This window comes from Tiliqua scincoides, chromosome 1 (genome assembly GCF_035046505.1).
Source record: "Tiliqua scincoides isolate rTilSci1 chromosome 1, rTilSci1.hap2, whole genome shotgun sequence".
NCBI classification, from domain to species: domain Eukaryota; kingdom Metazoa; phylum Chordata; class Lepidosauria; order Squamata; family Scincidae; genus Tiliqua; species Tiliqua scincoides.
In genome coordinates, this window is record NC_089821.1 from 248,267,419 (window position 1) to 248,283,277 (window position 15,859).

At 42.5% G+C, this 15,859-nt stretch overlaps 1 protein-coding gene across 4 annotated transcripts in view; it reads left to right on the forward strand.

Annotated features, from left to right (window-relative positions):
* LIN9 (lin-9 DREAM MuvB core complex component) overlaps window positions 1-15,859 on the forward strand; it is a 34,850-nt gene that overhangs the window by 16,529 nt on the left and 2,462 nt on the right. For all 4 annotated transcript variants that reach the window (XM_066618691.1, XM_066618692.1, XM_066618694.1 and 1 more), the window contains 6 exons: window positions 2,137-2,270; window positions 4,044-4,163; window positions 4,333-4,434; window positions 6,220-6,300; window positions 9,082-9,207; window positions 15,248-15,430. In XM_066618691.1, coding sequence (XP_066474788.1) covers window positions 2,137-2,270; window positions 4,044-4,163; window positions 4,333-4,434; window positions 6,220-6,300; window positions 9,082-9,207; window positions 15,248-15,430 — 746 coding nt within the window. The remainder of the gene's footprint in view (window positions 1-2,136; window positions 2,271-4,043; window positions 4,164-4,332; window positions 4,435-6,219; window positions 6,301-9,081; window positions 9,208-15,247; window positions 15,431-15,859) is intronic.

Genomic DNA, 15,859 nt, shown 5'->3' on the forward strand with positions numbered 1-15,859 from the left:
AATTTTGTTTAATAGACCTTACTCCCAGAAAATGTGCATAGGATTGCTCTGTAAGTCTGCCGTGCTATACGCTCTTACCTGGGAATAAGTCCCATTGAACTCAATGGAGTTTACTTCTGAGTAGACATGCATAAGATTGTGTTGCTAAGCAATATAGCTTTTGCATGTTCCTTTGCTAGTATTGCGGCATCTAGTAAATGGGGTTTCTTTCCCTATAAGCTACTCTTGTTAAAGTGCTCTAGTCCTGGGCTTGAGAAATGATGGGTTAGTTCCAAACTTAGCACTGCACTTGCAAAAGCATCTCCCATCAATTGAATGAGAGATATGCTCATAGATCAGGTCTAACAGTTAATGCAGTATTATGATAATACTGCATTGCTGTCACTAGCTTTTCTGCTGCACTAGTGTCCTACCATCAACCTCCTAGAAACAGGCTAGGTATTTTGCCCACTGTTGTAAAGTAGGAGGAGTGCAGTTTTGTTTTAACATCCATTGTTCTGTGTTTCCCAAATCAATTTATTTATTCAGTATAAGTTATAAATGAGGGCAAATTTTGTATTCTGCAATTTTTCACAGGTGCTAAATTCAGGGCGTAATCCTAACCAACTTTTCAGCACCAAGGTAAGGGCAATGAAACTCTGAAGTAAGGGAAGAAACATTGCCTTACCTTGAAGAGGCCTCCATGACTGCCACCTGTCATAAACTTAAGGGGGTTTGGGGTGCTTAGAGTTCTTGGTTCTCGAACCCTAAAGCCCTCAAGGCCCCCTGTCCAGTAGTACTGCCACCACCCTGTATGTGCCAGTGTCTCAGTCCAGGGACACTGAGACCCTCTAGGCTTAACTCTATCCCTTGCAGGCACTGAGCTCTTTCTTCAATTAAAGCTTCAGTCCTCAAGTTACTAGACCTCAAAGAGCACTTGGTAGCTTGCTGAACGGCTAGGCAGGATTCTAAACCTTTGTCCCCAACAGACAATGAAACAACTTGGTAAAAGAGATTTTAGTTTATTAAGTACATAAGGCAGCAAATGCTAGAGGCATAAACATCTAGGAAACATATCAGCAATAAAATAGTAAAGCTAGCTGGCTATCTCTATTAAATACCTATCTCTCACCTGGGTCAGCTTCTTTTTTCTCTTAGCTCCAGGCTACCTGTGAGGCCAGATACCCATGGTGGACAATGGAGCTCACAGCATGCAAGATGTTGCACCCAAAAAAACTCTGCCCAAGAAGAACCAGACACACCCCTTGGGGCGCTCATTATTATACTTCTTATGCTAATAGTACTGAGGTGACCTCATACTTATTTAGACTGTCCAATCAGAAACTTTTGAGGACAGAACCTTCTGGAAGTGGGCCTGGTTGCTAGCCCTCTTAGTTCTTACCGCTCCCAACTGGAAATCCATAGCTGCACTTCATCAGCTTGATAAGGCGCCTTTCTGTCTGCATTCAGACAAGCTTCCAATGGGTTGTGATTCTTGTTGTCCGTCCTTTCTGGCCAGCAAAGGAGAGACAACAATCTTTTTGTTTGTTTACTCACATTCTTGCAGCTAAGAACTGCTAGCCACTTCTCCATTACTGACTTAGTTTGGTTCAGGCTTCACATGCTAACCTAGGCCTAACATGTACATATCCATGACACCACCCAACTGCAGGATGCAGCACATGCCCCACTGGCACAGCTATGCCAGTGCTGGAATGTTGGTTAAGATGCACCCTCAGGATCCTGAAAATCTTGTCTTTTCGATTTTAGAAAATTTAAATGTCTGACCCTACAAGCAATAGGGATAGGCTTTTAGAGTATGCAAGCAATGCTTGCTGAAATCTTCGTTAACCACAGGAGATATTCTAGCCAGAATGAATCCCCACCACTTGAAGAAGCAGATTAAATTATATAAATATATATTTAAATGTTCTTTTGCATAACTATACTGGTGATATAAATCAGCCTCTTTTTTGGCCTAGAATTGAAGGAGATGTGATGTCAAACATTTGTTTCTTTGGTGTACGGTATACATAACTTTACTGTATGTAATATGTATGTACTTTACTGTATGTAATAATTGTATTAGGCTAGTATGTCTTTTCTCAAAAAGGCACCTCAAAATACTAAGACTGTGATATTTATTATTCATATTAGCACGGTTACGTGGTGCTCATGATGGACTCTTCACTGGACAGATAGATGCTGTTGATACTCTTAATGCTACGTACAGAGTAACTTTTGAGAGGTCAGGGCTTGGAACACATACAATCCCAGATTATGAAGTCCTTGTAAGTATTTATACTGCTTGTGAAAGTGTCTGAATAATGTATTCTGTATTTTTAATCAAGCAAAATATCATTCATGAATGAAATATAGAAATATAGAATATACAGCACAAAGAAGTATGCAAGTGATATGTATAGTAAGTAACCAACCTTAGTAAACTGATGTGTAGCTTTAGGAAAAGGTGCTAAGAGTTTGGCTGGCAGTCAGAACTTGACTGGCAAGCACTTATCCAAGTCTCCCTCCACTTATTTTCTGCTTTTAAAAAATTGTCTACCTAGCAATAGATATACACAAATGTTGAAAATCATTAAATACTGTTGCTAAGTGAAAAATAGTTTTGGATGAGGTGGTAGGAGTCTGGAAGAAAGAGAATTCTCATAGTCAAATCAAATTAAAATAAATGACTTGAACAAGGGTTTTAGAGAGATCTTCAGAAAGAGAAGAATATATTTTAGAAATATGAATGTGTTGATATACACCCTCATAGCATAACAAGATTTTAACACTTTCTCTAGTCTATCCCATCCTTATTTCCCTCAGCAAAAGCTCCTGAGAAAACTGCACAGTCAGGGAATAAGAGGGTAGGCCCTCTTATGGATTAGGAGCTGCTGAAGACTGGGAAACGGAGTGGGAGTAAATGGACAGTTTTCACAATGGAAAGAGGTGAAAAGCGGTGTGCCCCAAGGATCATTCTTTGGACTGGTGCTTTTCAACCTGTTCACAAATAACTTAAGAGTTGAGGATAAGCAGCAAAGTGGTCAAGTTTGCAGATGGCAGTAAATTTTTCCAGAGGGTGAAGTTCCAGAGTGGATTGTGAAGATCTCCAAAAGGATCTCTCTAAACTGGGAGAATGGGCAGTAAAATGGCAGATGCACTTCAAGTAAGTGCAAAGAAATGCACATTTTTAAGAAATCAAAAATTCACATATACCCTAATGGGTTCTGAGTGGTTTATGACAGATCCAGAGAAAGATCTTAGTTGAGAATGAAACAGCCAATATATTATTGTACCATTGTACAAATAGATGGTAAGGCCATCATGTACAGTTCTGGTCACTACATCTCAGAAAGGATACGGTGTAGAAAAGGTGCAGAAGAGAGCAACCAAAATGATTAATGGGCTAGGGCCACCTCTCTTACAAGAGAGGCTACAGCATTTGTGGCTCTTCAATCACCTGTGAGATTGGGACATATAAAATTATGCACGGGATGGGTAGAGGAAATTCCTTCTCACACAACACACAAAAATAGACTGGCGTGGAGAGTTAGAGGAGTTAGACAAAAAGAAATATTTCTTTACCCAGCATGTACCCAGCATGTAATTAATCTGTGGAACTCCTTATCACAGGAAGTTGTGATAGTGTCTGACCTAGATAACCTTAAAATGGGATTGGATTGATTTATTGAGGGGAAAAAGTCCATCACGGATTATAAATCATGATGACTATATGCAGGGATTTAGAAGTAGCCTACCTCTAAATACCAGATTCAAGGAAGTGGCAACAGGATACCAGTATCTTGTTGACTGTGTGCTCTCTGAGGCATCTGGTGAGCCACTGTGAGATACAGGAAGCTGAATTGCCCTTGGCCTGATCCAGCAGGGCTGCTCTTATGTTCTTGTGTTTTGTCTGAAACTATCTGAAGCAGGTTTAGCCTGCAGTCCTATCCACACTTTCGTTGTACAGTTAAAATGCTCAAAATATAAACAAAAAGTTTTAAGTAAAACTTGTGGAGTGCTTTTAAAGACATCCTTTTTCTTTTTCTCTGTAACCTAAGAGTAATGAACCTCATGAGACCATGCCAATTGCTGCCTTTGGACAAAAACAACGCCCTTCTCGATTCTTTATGACTCCTCCTCGGTTACATTATACACCTTCTCTCCAGTCGCCAATTATAGTAAGTGACATGAAATGGAAGTTTTGCTTTATTGAGTAGCTTTCTGAAGGATCTGAAGCCAATGAAAGTAACAGTTCAATAAATTCTACCACTTAGCCAACTCGAGATTAAAGCTTTACCAAATATTTTTAGCAATAAGTTGTTAAATGCAACTTTTTTTCTTATATAGGACAGTGATCCTTTATTAGGACAGTCTTCTTGGAAAAACAAAATTTCAGGCTCAGATAGCGAGACATTAGGTGGTTTTCCAGTAGAATTCCTTATCCAAGTGGTGAGTGTTACCTGCTTTTCTTTCAGTTGTATCTGTACTGATTTTGAACTTCAGTAGTCTATTTGATTAGTTCATATGTGACTTTCAAATACAAGCTTTGCATAATAACGTGCCATAAATATTTGTTCTAAAATGTTAACAGCTATATTCCTTCTTATAAAATTGATTTGCTTTTCCTGTTTTGCAATATTGATATACCAATGTTGGGGGCAGATTATTCTGTGTAAAACTGTAGAAATGTATATGAAACAGGAGCACATGATTATTCCTTCCTCATGATGTTTTGTTATCTTTACCACTTCATAGCTATCCCATTCAGTTTGAAATAATTATGAGAGCACTTCACTTTAAAGTCATGTTAGACTTTAGACTTTAAAAGTTTAGCAGGCATAATCTATGGTTGTGATTTTGGACAGGCATATAGTGCTGTTCCAACTTGCATCCATTCTGACTTCCAGACCAGCCTCTGGAACAAAACCAAGATACATCCTGGTTGGGGATTGACAGGCCAATCCTATCCACACTTTCCTGGGAGTAAGCCCCATTGACTCTAATGGGACTTACTTCTGAGTAGACATGCAAAGGATTGGGCTGTTAGTGTAAATAAACCAATCTGTGATTGCCTGGCATGGCAGAATTTGAAACCATACTTCTTGGTGTCTGAATTAACATAGAATAGTTACAGCAATTGCTCATACTCTGAAGGCTGTTGCTACATGGCAATAGGAATTAACATGAAGCTGACAGTTAAGAGGATGGAAACGAAAGCAGAAATGTGGCTCTAAATCATGGCTTCCCTTTTGTACATTTGGAAGCTCAGACCATGATTTGTGATCTAACTATGGTTAGCACAAATTGTGATTTGATATGCCCCTGCTGGTTTAGTTAAGTCATAAGAACAGCCCCACTGGATCAGGCCATAGGCCCATCTAGTCCAGCTTCCTATATCTCATAGCGTCCCACCAAATGCCCCAGGGAGCACACAGATTATTTGCATCCTGGTGCCGTCCCTTGCGTCTGGCATTCTGCCATCTCCACATCTCCTTTTATCTCCCCTTTCCCTCCCTCACTGTCTAGGGGGCCAACTGCTTCTCTGGCAGGTTTCCTGCTTCTAACATATTTGAAGAAGCTTTTATTATTCCCCTTAATATTGCTGGCCATGCATTCCTCAAAGTCTTTCTTGGCCTTCTGTATCACCTTCTTACATTTTTTGGCCACAGTTTGTTTTTTATTCTCCTCATTCAGGCACAACTTCCATTTACAGAAGGCAGCTTCCTTGCCTTGAACAGCCTCTCTAACTTGGCTCATTAGCCATGCTGGCATTCTCTTAGACTTAATCAAACCCTTCCTCCTTTTCGGTACACACTTTTACTGGGCCTCTATTACTGTTGTTTTAAATAGCTTCAATGGAGAGGTTGGACCCTCTTTACCTTCCCTTTCAACTTCTTCCTTATAGTTTCCTCATTTGAGGGAAGTCCACCCTTCAGAAGTCAAGGGTTTTTGTGTCAGATTTGTTTGGCACTCTTCCCCTGACATGCATGGTGAAACTAAATGCAGCATAGTCACTGTTCCCCAATGGCTCAGTAAAATTTACATCTTTAACCAGGTCCTAAGTACCACACAAAAATCCAGAGTCGCCTGTCCTCTGGTGCATCTGACTTGCATCCATGCTATCTGATTTATTTTTAAAACATTAGCTTGATGTTTCTACTTCTAAAACATACAGCATTAAATTTATTTAAATGATTATATTGATTCCAAAATATTTCTCTGATTTTTCTACAGACCAGATTATCAAAAATTCTTATGATCAAGAAAGAACACATCAAACAATTAAGGGAGATGAACACAGAAGCAGAAAAATTGGTATATATACTTTTGTTTGAATTGTTTTTAGAGTAACATACATTTTAATTAGTTTTTTTGATGACCATTTCTATGAGCAGCATTCTTAGTGTACAACATAGAGAAATTTCCAAAAAATATTCTACAGTCCATAGGATGTACGGTCCACAGAAAATGACATAACGTTTTGTTTTACAGGAATATGGACCAGACCAGGGGTGGGCAAACATTTTGGCAGGAGGGTCACATCATCTCTCTGATACTGTGTTGGGGGCCAGGGGAAAAAAGAATTCACATTTCAGATTTGAATAAGTTTACATAAATGTGCGTAAATGAATACAGGCATGCCCCTGTATCTGTGGGGGTTCCATTCCAGAACCCCCTATGGATACTGGAAACCACAGATAAGAACAAACACAAAAAATGTGGTTTGCAATTCCCCCCTCCATCGAAACAAAGTACAATGCTTTACTGTGTCTGCTGCAGCCTCTGGGCAGCTGTCTTGCAAAGGCTACCAGGAAGTGCTGAGAGGCAGGGATTGGCTGAACCAAGGCTGAAACCAGCCAGAGGCTGTGGCACATGCTTGCCTGTGTACTTAAGGGCTGGGGGGTGTAGTTAAAGGAACAGTATCATTAATAATTCATGTCAGGAGTTGGTGCTGCAGCCTGCCTGGGGGGACAGTACTTCCTCTCATAAAACTTCGGAGCCTGTGGCACCTAATCTGCTAAAGAAAGGGGGGAGAGCCTGTTGCCGGGAGATTTGAGGCACTTTGTGTCTAATTAAGCATTGTCCCCCAGCCAACAGCCAGACAGGAGATAGCCACCCGGAGGTTGCAGTAGACACAATACTTTGTGCAGGGGGGGATTTGTGAACCGCGGATACAGGATCTGCAGTTAAGGGGGCACACCTGTACATTAGAGACAGAACCTATATGAATTAATGAATATTACTGAGCTTATTTATGAGGACTGTTCTGAAAGTAAGTTTTTTAACAGCTTGGCTGTTAAAAAACAAGACTTAAGGAAAACAATTTAATACTACTCAGAAGTTAAATATCATGGCCACACGACTTCTCCATCTGAATTGAGGCAATTGTCATGTGGGACAAGCTTCTTTATCCCCTGTAGGAAGAACATTGCCGCCAGGGAGTTAAGCCAGCTCTAACCCATTCTGCAGGTTGCTGTGTGTGTGCGTGCATTGTCAGGCGGAAGAAGCAGCCCAATGTTGAATTCCTCTCCTTTTGTTCCGACTTGCTTTCCTGCCTCCCAGGTGATTGTCATCCTTTAAGGTCCCAGACCACAGTGGCCATTAGTTTCTTGTTGGAGAAAGTTGGTTTAAACTGTGGTTGTCTTATGGAGCTTACTGCCCAAACAGCAAACTTGCCAAACAAACTTTGTCTCTGGCTGAGCTCCCTGGTGGGAATGTTCTTCATGGAGGAGATAAAGAAGCTTGTCCCATGATATGACAATTGCCTCAATTCTGATAGAGATTGCATGGAAAAGTAGTGTGGCCGTGGTATTTAACTTCTGAGCAGTATTATTTTTTTATTAACAGTATTTATATACCGCTTTTCAACTAAAAGTTCACAAAGCGGTTTACAGAGAAAAATCAAATAACTAAATGGCTCCCTGTCCCAAAAGGGCTCACAATCTAAAAAGATGCCAAAAGAATACCAGCAGACAGCCACTAGAACAGACACTGCTGGGTTGAGATGGGCCAGTTACTCTCCCCCTGCTAAATAAAAGAGGAGCACCCACTTGAAAAAGTGCCTCTTACCCAATTAGCAGGGGGTGTATTAAATTGCTTTCCTTAAGTCTTGTTTTTTTTAACAGCCAAGTGGTACTTACTTTCAGAATAGCCGTTGTATAATACACATAACTATAATACAGGCATGTAGAACTATGAACTGTGTTCATAGTAGAACTATGTAAAACATGAGAACTATGAACTGTTTGCCACACACGTTTTGCACAGTGAAAACATACAGACCAAGCCAGAAACACATGGAGACATAAGTTGTTCAGAGGCAATGGGGGGGGGGGTGTTTAAAATAATGCCAGGGAAAAGCAGAAAACGCATAGAGACATGAATTGATGCACACGGGACAATTATGGATGTGCTTTCTCCAGACATGCAGACCAAGCCAGAAACACATGGAGATGTGTTGTTCAGAGGCAGTGGGGGGTTAAAATAATGCCAGGGAAAAGCAGAAAACACATAAATACATGAATTGATGCACACGGGACAATTATGGATGTGCTTTCTCCAGACATGCAGACCAAGCCAGAAAAATGAAGGAGGGTATAATACCTCCTGAGCACACACTTCCAACCTAAAGCACAGCCACAGGCTAGCACGGGCTCCAGCAGTCTCTGATGGACCAGAGGCTCATTGGAGACTGGGGGCTCCCTGCGGGCTGAATTGGGGGGTCCCTGAGGGCCACAAATGACCTGTGGGCTGGGGTTTGCCCACACCTGGCCTAGACTAAGAGACAGCTTAAATTAGGAAGCTCTCTAGTGATTTAGAATTTTCATAATCTAAGTAACACCATCGGATGCACCCTAACTAAAACGACTGATTTTTTTTCTATTCTGCATTAGCTGTAGGATAAATTTATGTCAGTCAGATTTGATTTTTATTGCAGAACTTACTGAAATATCTGCTCAGAAATAATCTGTCAGCCATTTAGATTTGTTTGCAGTCATTGACTGTGAGAGGGCCTTCAGCATGGTGAATAATCAAGATACAGTACTATTGTACCATTTAAGCACAGTCTCACTTTTTTCCTTTTCTTTTATTCAGAAATCCTATTCTATGCCCATCAGCATTGAATTTCAGAGAAGATATGCAACTATCGTTTTAGATCTTGAACAGCTGAATAAGGATCTGAACAAAGTTTTGCACAAAGTTCAGCAGTATTGTTATGAGGTAAAATGTGCCTACATTTATTTAATCTTTCTATTTAGTCAGATCAGCAGGATGCAGCCACTTCAGGGCCCTGGCCTCTTACTAAGCCTTCTCTCTGAATGTTCAGCTTACTACTTTTAATTAATTAAAGTTTCTAACCCTTTTACTTAACTAGAAGAGGAAATACACAAGCAATATTTCTACCCATTCCACCTCACGGTGAGAATTCCAGATTTGTTTGCCTATTTTGGACCATTTTAGCACCCTAGAGGCTTCTGCAATGCCTCAGCATTCTGAAGAGGCTGCAGTGTCATTCAGATACAGCAGCCCTTGTCGTTTGAGCATCTTCTTCTCTAACGGACAAGTAAACACTGAGCCTGTCTGAGAGCCAGAATTGTGAAGCAGTCCCTGGAGTGGATGACTCAGGTGACCCTCAAGTTTCCATTTCCACAAATAAAGCAGGGTTAATACCCACAGGTTATAAAAGTGGAATCCTGAACTCTCCTTTGTGCAGTTGCCCATTTGGAAACATCTGGTGCTTCACAGGGACTTTCCTGCCCATCTTGCTACAAGTGTGGGTTTTAGGATGAGGGACCTTGGAACAGCATGTTAGGGATCCTATCCCTATGATAGGGATTTTGATAGGGATCATAGCTGCATCAGGACTTTTGTTTTATTTTAGATTGTGAGCCCTTTTGGGACAGGGAGCCATTTAGTTATTTGATTTTTCTCTGTATACCGCTTTGTGAACTTTTAGTTGAAAAGCGGTATATAAATACTGTTAATAATAATAATAATAATATTTACTGCCTGTATCTCAACCTGCTTGCCAGTTTTGGCCATCCTCCCTACTCCTTTTCTGGCTTTGATCAGAACCCTGGTTTTATCTCTTGAATTTTTCCATCAATTGTTTTGATTGTTCCAATTTTTAATAAACTATTTTTACTGGTTTATCTTCTTGGTCCCAGTTTAGTCAGAAACATGGAACATGACTATCTGAAAGACATGGCTACAATACTGGCTAGTTTTAGAGGAATTTCCTGGATTTGGGGATTCTGCTCACCTGCTAGATGGGCTTCCCCACGACGACTTTTTTCGGACTGTGCTTCCTCGCTTTGAGTGGTTGCAGCAGCCTTCCTTTTCCAGTTTACCTAGTAAGAAGAGTGAAGCAGAGAGCAAGGGAGCAGTGTGTTGTCACTGCTAGGTGCTGTGCCTCTTTTGCCTTCCAACTTTGTTTGTATACCTCTAACTCCCCTCCTAATCAGTTATCACCTTGGGATAGTCTCATCCCCATTACTTTTTCTTCCTATTCTCTTTCCTCCCTTGTATGTTTCCTTGCCACCTTAAGCCATTTCTGCCCAGTGTTGCATACACACAACAGGGACCAAATTTGTACCCGTGTGGGGCCAGGCAGAAATCGGTTTTAATATAAGCAATGGCAAGTGAAGCGCTATGAGCAGAAAATCTGAGTAAACCTATACTGTTTTTAGTGTCCCCTTCATGTCCAGATGGATTTGCCTCAGGTGTGGGCTGGGCTGTGTTGGGAGAGACCAGGAGGAGAAAAACCAGTTCTTTGTCTTAATCTTCCATTGCTGCAACATTTCTGTGTAAAGAAGAGCGTGCTCCTAGGAAGTGCAAAATACATTTCATCTAAGAATGAATAAGTCCAGACCAAGCCTCTGTTCTTGCCTCCCTGACATCTAAAATTAGAGGTAACAAGGGCGTTGTTTTCAGGCAGGTTTAAACCCCCAAATCTCTTGTTGCTTAAAAAGTAGTACTGTATGGTATAGGGGTAAATAATTGAAGGGGCATAATAAACATGCAGGCTTAAGCCCCACCACTAGCTACAGAAAAGGGAGGTATGGGGGAGGAAGGGGTATCTAAACATATTTAAGCCATAGATAAACTCAGTTCTGAGTGCTAGAACTCTGAACCCATGAGTAGCAGGAGTACCTCTCGGCATGAGCAGCATCCCTTTCTCTTCCTACAACTGCCTGCCTACCAGGTATTAGGTGAAAAGGATGTGGCTTGCAAGCAAGTGAAGCTCTGGAGCCTCTCATTTTAATAGTGAAGGCACTGGTTATTGCTATCTGTTCCTCCCAACACATACCCACCTTTTCCATATGCTTCCCCTGCTGCTAGATTCGTGGTTGATGTTGTTATATGGAAACTATTTCTCCAATTTTGTATAATTTGTATTGGCTGTCAAAACAACTTGGGACCAAGGGCTGCCCCTTCAGTGAGGCCAGATAAGGCAGCCCCCCAGGTGGCAGACTTATGGAGTAGCAGCTATGCTCCCCAGTGCTATCCATACTTTACCTGTTAGATGGCTTTCTTGCATATTAGAGTAAACATTACCTAGTGTACATATACAGGAGAATGAAGTATCAGACTCCTAGATGGTAAAGTGGTGGAAAGGATTCTACCACTTGATAATTCAGGTGAGGAATTCCCCCATAAAGTGGTTTCTTTCTTTTTTTAAGCATCTAGCCCAAATCACTCCCTGCATGCTAGTTTTCTCCTTGTAGGGATGTTAAGTAAATAACATCCCCTGCCTATAGTCTAAGACAGGGGTGCCCAAACCCTGGCCCTGGGGCCACTTGCGGCCCTCGAGGACTCCCAATCCGGCCCTTAGTGAGCCCCCAGTCTCCAATGAGCCTCTGGCCCTCTGGAGACTTGCTGGAGCCCACACCAGCCTGATGCAACTGCCTTCAGCATGACGGCCAACTGTTTCACCTCTCGCGTGAGCTGTGGGATGAGGGCTCCCTCCATTGCTTGTTGTTTCACATCTGTGACACAGCAGCGGCAGCGTTGGAAAGGCCAGCCTTGCTTTGTGCAAGGCCTTTTATAGGCCTTGAGCTATTGCAAGACCTTCATTCATTCATATAAGTTCCACCTCTAATATATTCATTTATGTAAATACATTCAAATTTGAAACGTAAATTCTTTTTCCCCGGACCCTGGCACAGTGTGAGAGTGATCATGTGGCCCTCCTGCCAAAAAGTTTGGACATCCCTGGTCTAAGACTTAAGTCATGGTGGTCCCACACTTGGCCCACAGGCTGCATATGGCCCACGAGACCCTTTTTGGAGGTCCCCCAAAGCCCAGCTGCAGCCCTCACCACCCTCTCCTCCCACTTCATTGGCTTTTTCAGTCTCCCTGCTGCTCTGTTCCAGCTTCTCCTTTGGAGGAGAAACTGGTACAGCGAAGCAGGGAGATGAGAAAACCCCACCACACCCACCTTCTCCTCCTCCTGCTTGTGTTGTGAGACTGCCGAATAACTTCGGTGGCTCAGAACATGGAAATAATTGGCAATGACATCATCACATCACCACCAGTTACTTCCAGGTCAGCGCAGCTGGGGATCACACAATGGTCGTATGTCTCCCCCCAGCTGCTCAAAGTTGGACCACCCCGGTCCAAGTGATACAGTCTACCACCTCACACGCTTCATGTTTAGACCACTAGACCAGTGATTCTCAAACTGCCTGGGAGCTTTACTCCTGAGGTAAGTTTTTGCAGGGGTGGGGGCAGTGAAGTGATCCCCAGGATCGCATCCCTGCAGGGGAGGGGAGGCTATTTTTAAACTAAGCATATGTGCTCTCAGGGTCCAGAGGTGTGGGGAGACTGACAGAGTGCTTGCAGGACTCCTCACAGCTTCTAAATAGTGAATGTTGCAAGTGTGCGGAAACCAGAAATTCCACTTGCACTATTTAGAAGGCGTGGGGAGCCCTTGAAGCACTCCATGAGGTTCCCCACACACCCTGGATCCTGTGAGCATGTATGTTTAGTTTAAAAATAACCTCCTTTCCTTAGCAGGGGCACAATGCTAGGGATCGCTTCACTGCTTGTCCCTGCCCCTTAAAGGGAACGGTATTATATGCTGTTATGTTATATGCATTATATATATACGCATTATATATATATGCATTATATGCATATATGTTATGATTACATATATGTTATTTGCATTATATATATATATATATATATATATATATAAAACAGCATTATACAGCAAAGGCATTATATGAGCTGGTGGGTCGAGACCCACCTGTTTGAGTACCACTGCACTAGATCATTGCTACTGCACCTAATGAGGTTGTGATTTTGTTTCTGAAGTGCAAACATTAATCAGGTAATACTGGACTGGATAAACAGCCTCTTTGTTTTGAATACAACATACATTGGTCACCCTAGAATCTAGAGCCTAAATAAACATATGGCATTTCAAATTGAATTCTGTTTAAATTGAATAAATGTAGATAACTTTAAACGTATAAGAATTAAATTCAGGTTTTTGCTGGTTTGCTCTGAATTGCAACGCCCACCCCACTCCAGTGTGCCCTTAAGTCATTGGTTCCCAACCTGTGGTCTGGGGACCACAGGTGTCCGGAAGACCCTGAGAAGTGGTCTCAGGGAAAAAAAAAAGATTGCCTTTCACTTCCATTATTCTCCCGTACAGAGGGTGGAGAACAGAGCACCCATAGCTGCAGCCAGCAACAGAAGCAGCAGTCCACAAATCTTCTCTAATAAATCTTCTCTAATAAATCTCTAATAAATCTTCGCTAATTATTACAAATTTAATTGTATTTTTTATGTAAAGGGGAGGGGTTGCATGCAGGGCCCATGAGAGGGAATAAAGGGGGTAATTTGTACCTGGAACCAGGTTCAAAAAGGGGGCCCAGGAGCCAAAGGTGTGGGTCCAGAAATTTCCCGGAATCTTATTTTTTCCTGTCTCACCTGACTAACTGCCTGCATGGAATGCTGGACGCACAGCGGCTATGGCTGCCACAAGCCATATGTGCTGGGTCGAGGAATGCATACATGACACATACATACATGACATGATGGAAAGCTCTTCAACCTCTCCAGACTGAGAGCAAAATCCAAAGTCCAGCTGAAATGTCTGCGTGACTTCCTCTTTGCCGACGATGCAGCTGTCACTACCCACTCTGCCAAAGATCTCCAGCAGCTCATGGATCGTTTTAGCAAGGCCTGCCAAGATTTTGGACTGACAATCAGCCTGAAGAAAACACAGGTCATGGTTCAGGATGTGGACTCACCTCCCTGCATTACAATCTCTGAGCATGAACTGGAGGTTGTCCATGACTTTGTGTACCTTGGCTCAACGATCTCCGACACTCTTTCTCTCGATACCGAGCTAAACAAGCGCATCGGTAAAGCAGCTACCACGTTTTCCAGACTCACAAAGAGAGTCTGGTCCAACAAGAAGCTGACGGAACATACCAAGATCCAGGTCTACAGAGCTTGCGTCCTGAGTACACTTCTGTACTGCAGCGAGTCATGGACTCTTCGCTCACAACAGGAGAGGAAACTGAGCGCTTTCCACATGCGCTGCCTCCGACGCATCCTCGGCATCACCTGGCAGGACAAAGTTCCAAACAACACAGTCCTGGAACGTGCTGGAATCCCTAGCATGTATTCACTGCTGAAACAGAGACGCCTGCGTTGGCTTGGTCATGTCGTGAGAATGGATGATGGCCGGATCCCAAAGGATCTCCTCTATGGAGAACTCGTGCAAGGAAAGCGCCCTACAGGCAGACCACAGCTGCGATACAAGGACATCTGCAAGAGGGATCTGAAGGCCTTAGGGATGGACCTCAACAAGTGGGAAACCCTGGCCTCTGAGCGGCCCGCTTGGAGGCAGGCTGTGCAGCATGGCCTTTCCCAGTTTGAAGAGACACTTTGCCAACAGTCTGAGGCTAAGAGGCAAAGAAGGAAGGCCCATAGCCAGGGAGACAGACCAGGGACAGACTGCACTTGCTCCCGGTGTGGAAGGGATTGTCACTCCCGGATTGGCCTTTTCAGCCACACTAGACGCTGTGCCAGAACCACCTTTCAGAGCGCGATACCATAGTCTTTCGAGACTGAAGGTTGCCAATACAAAAGTGACTGTATCTATAGGTTTCTGGATAAAAATAAAATTTGCTGCCTAACCAACTTTCTGATTTTTAAAAGGAATCTTGGCCAGTGTATATGTGCAACTTACTTTAATAATCTTAGTGGTTTATTCTATTTTTTAACTTTATCTTCCCAGCTTGCCCCAGATCAAGGCCTCCAGCCTGCAGACCATCCAACAGATTTGAGGAGAAGATGTGAAGAAGAAGCTCAGGAGATTGTCAGACAGTCAAATACATCAACGACAGGACAGCCTTCTGTTGAAAATGAAAACCTGACAGATCTTATTGCTAGACTTACAGCAATATTATTGCAGATAAAGGTAAGTGGTATTAGAAGAAAAAATGCATACTATAAGAAGGTCTGCCTACCTTGGTTAGAAGCACTAATGCCAAAAATGGGGGGTGTTCTATGATTATTTGGTTGCATCCAAAGGAAGAGAATCCTGACTTTGTGGAATCAGTGGGACTGAAGTTTATCATGACTAACTGGTCTCATTAATTTCAGTGGTACTTAGGATTCCTTTTATTTGAATGTAGCCTGTTACATTTAAAATACAGTGATGTAATTATTTAAATTTTCTACTAATGCCCACCACCACCACACCTGACAATATTCAGAGTGGGGCTTGGCTCATCCATGACCTCAGACCCTTGTTTGTAGTGCTTAGCTGTCTTTCTGACTATCTTGGCTTTCAACTTCCCTGGCTCATGACCTGTAGGTGACCAAGCCTATGTCAAATAACCATTTG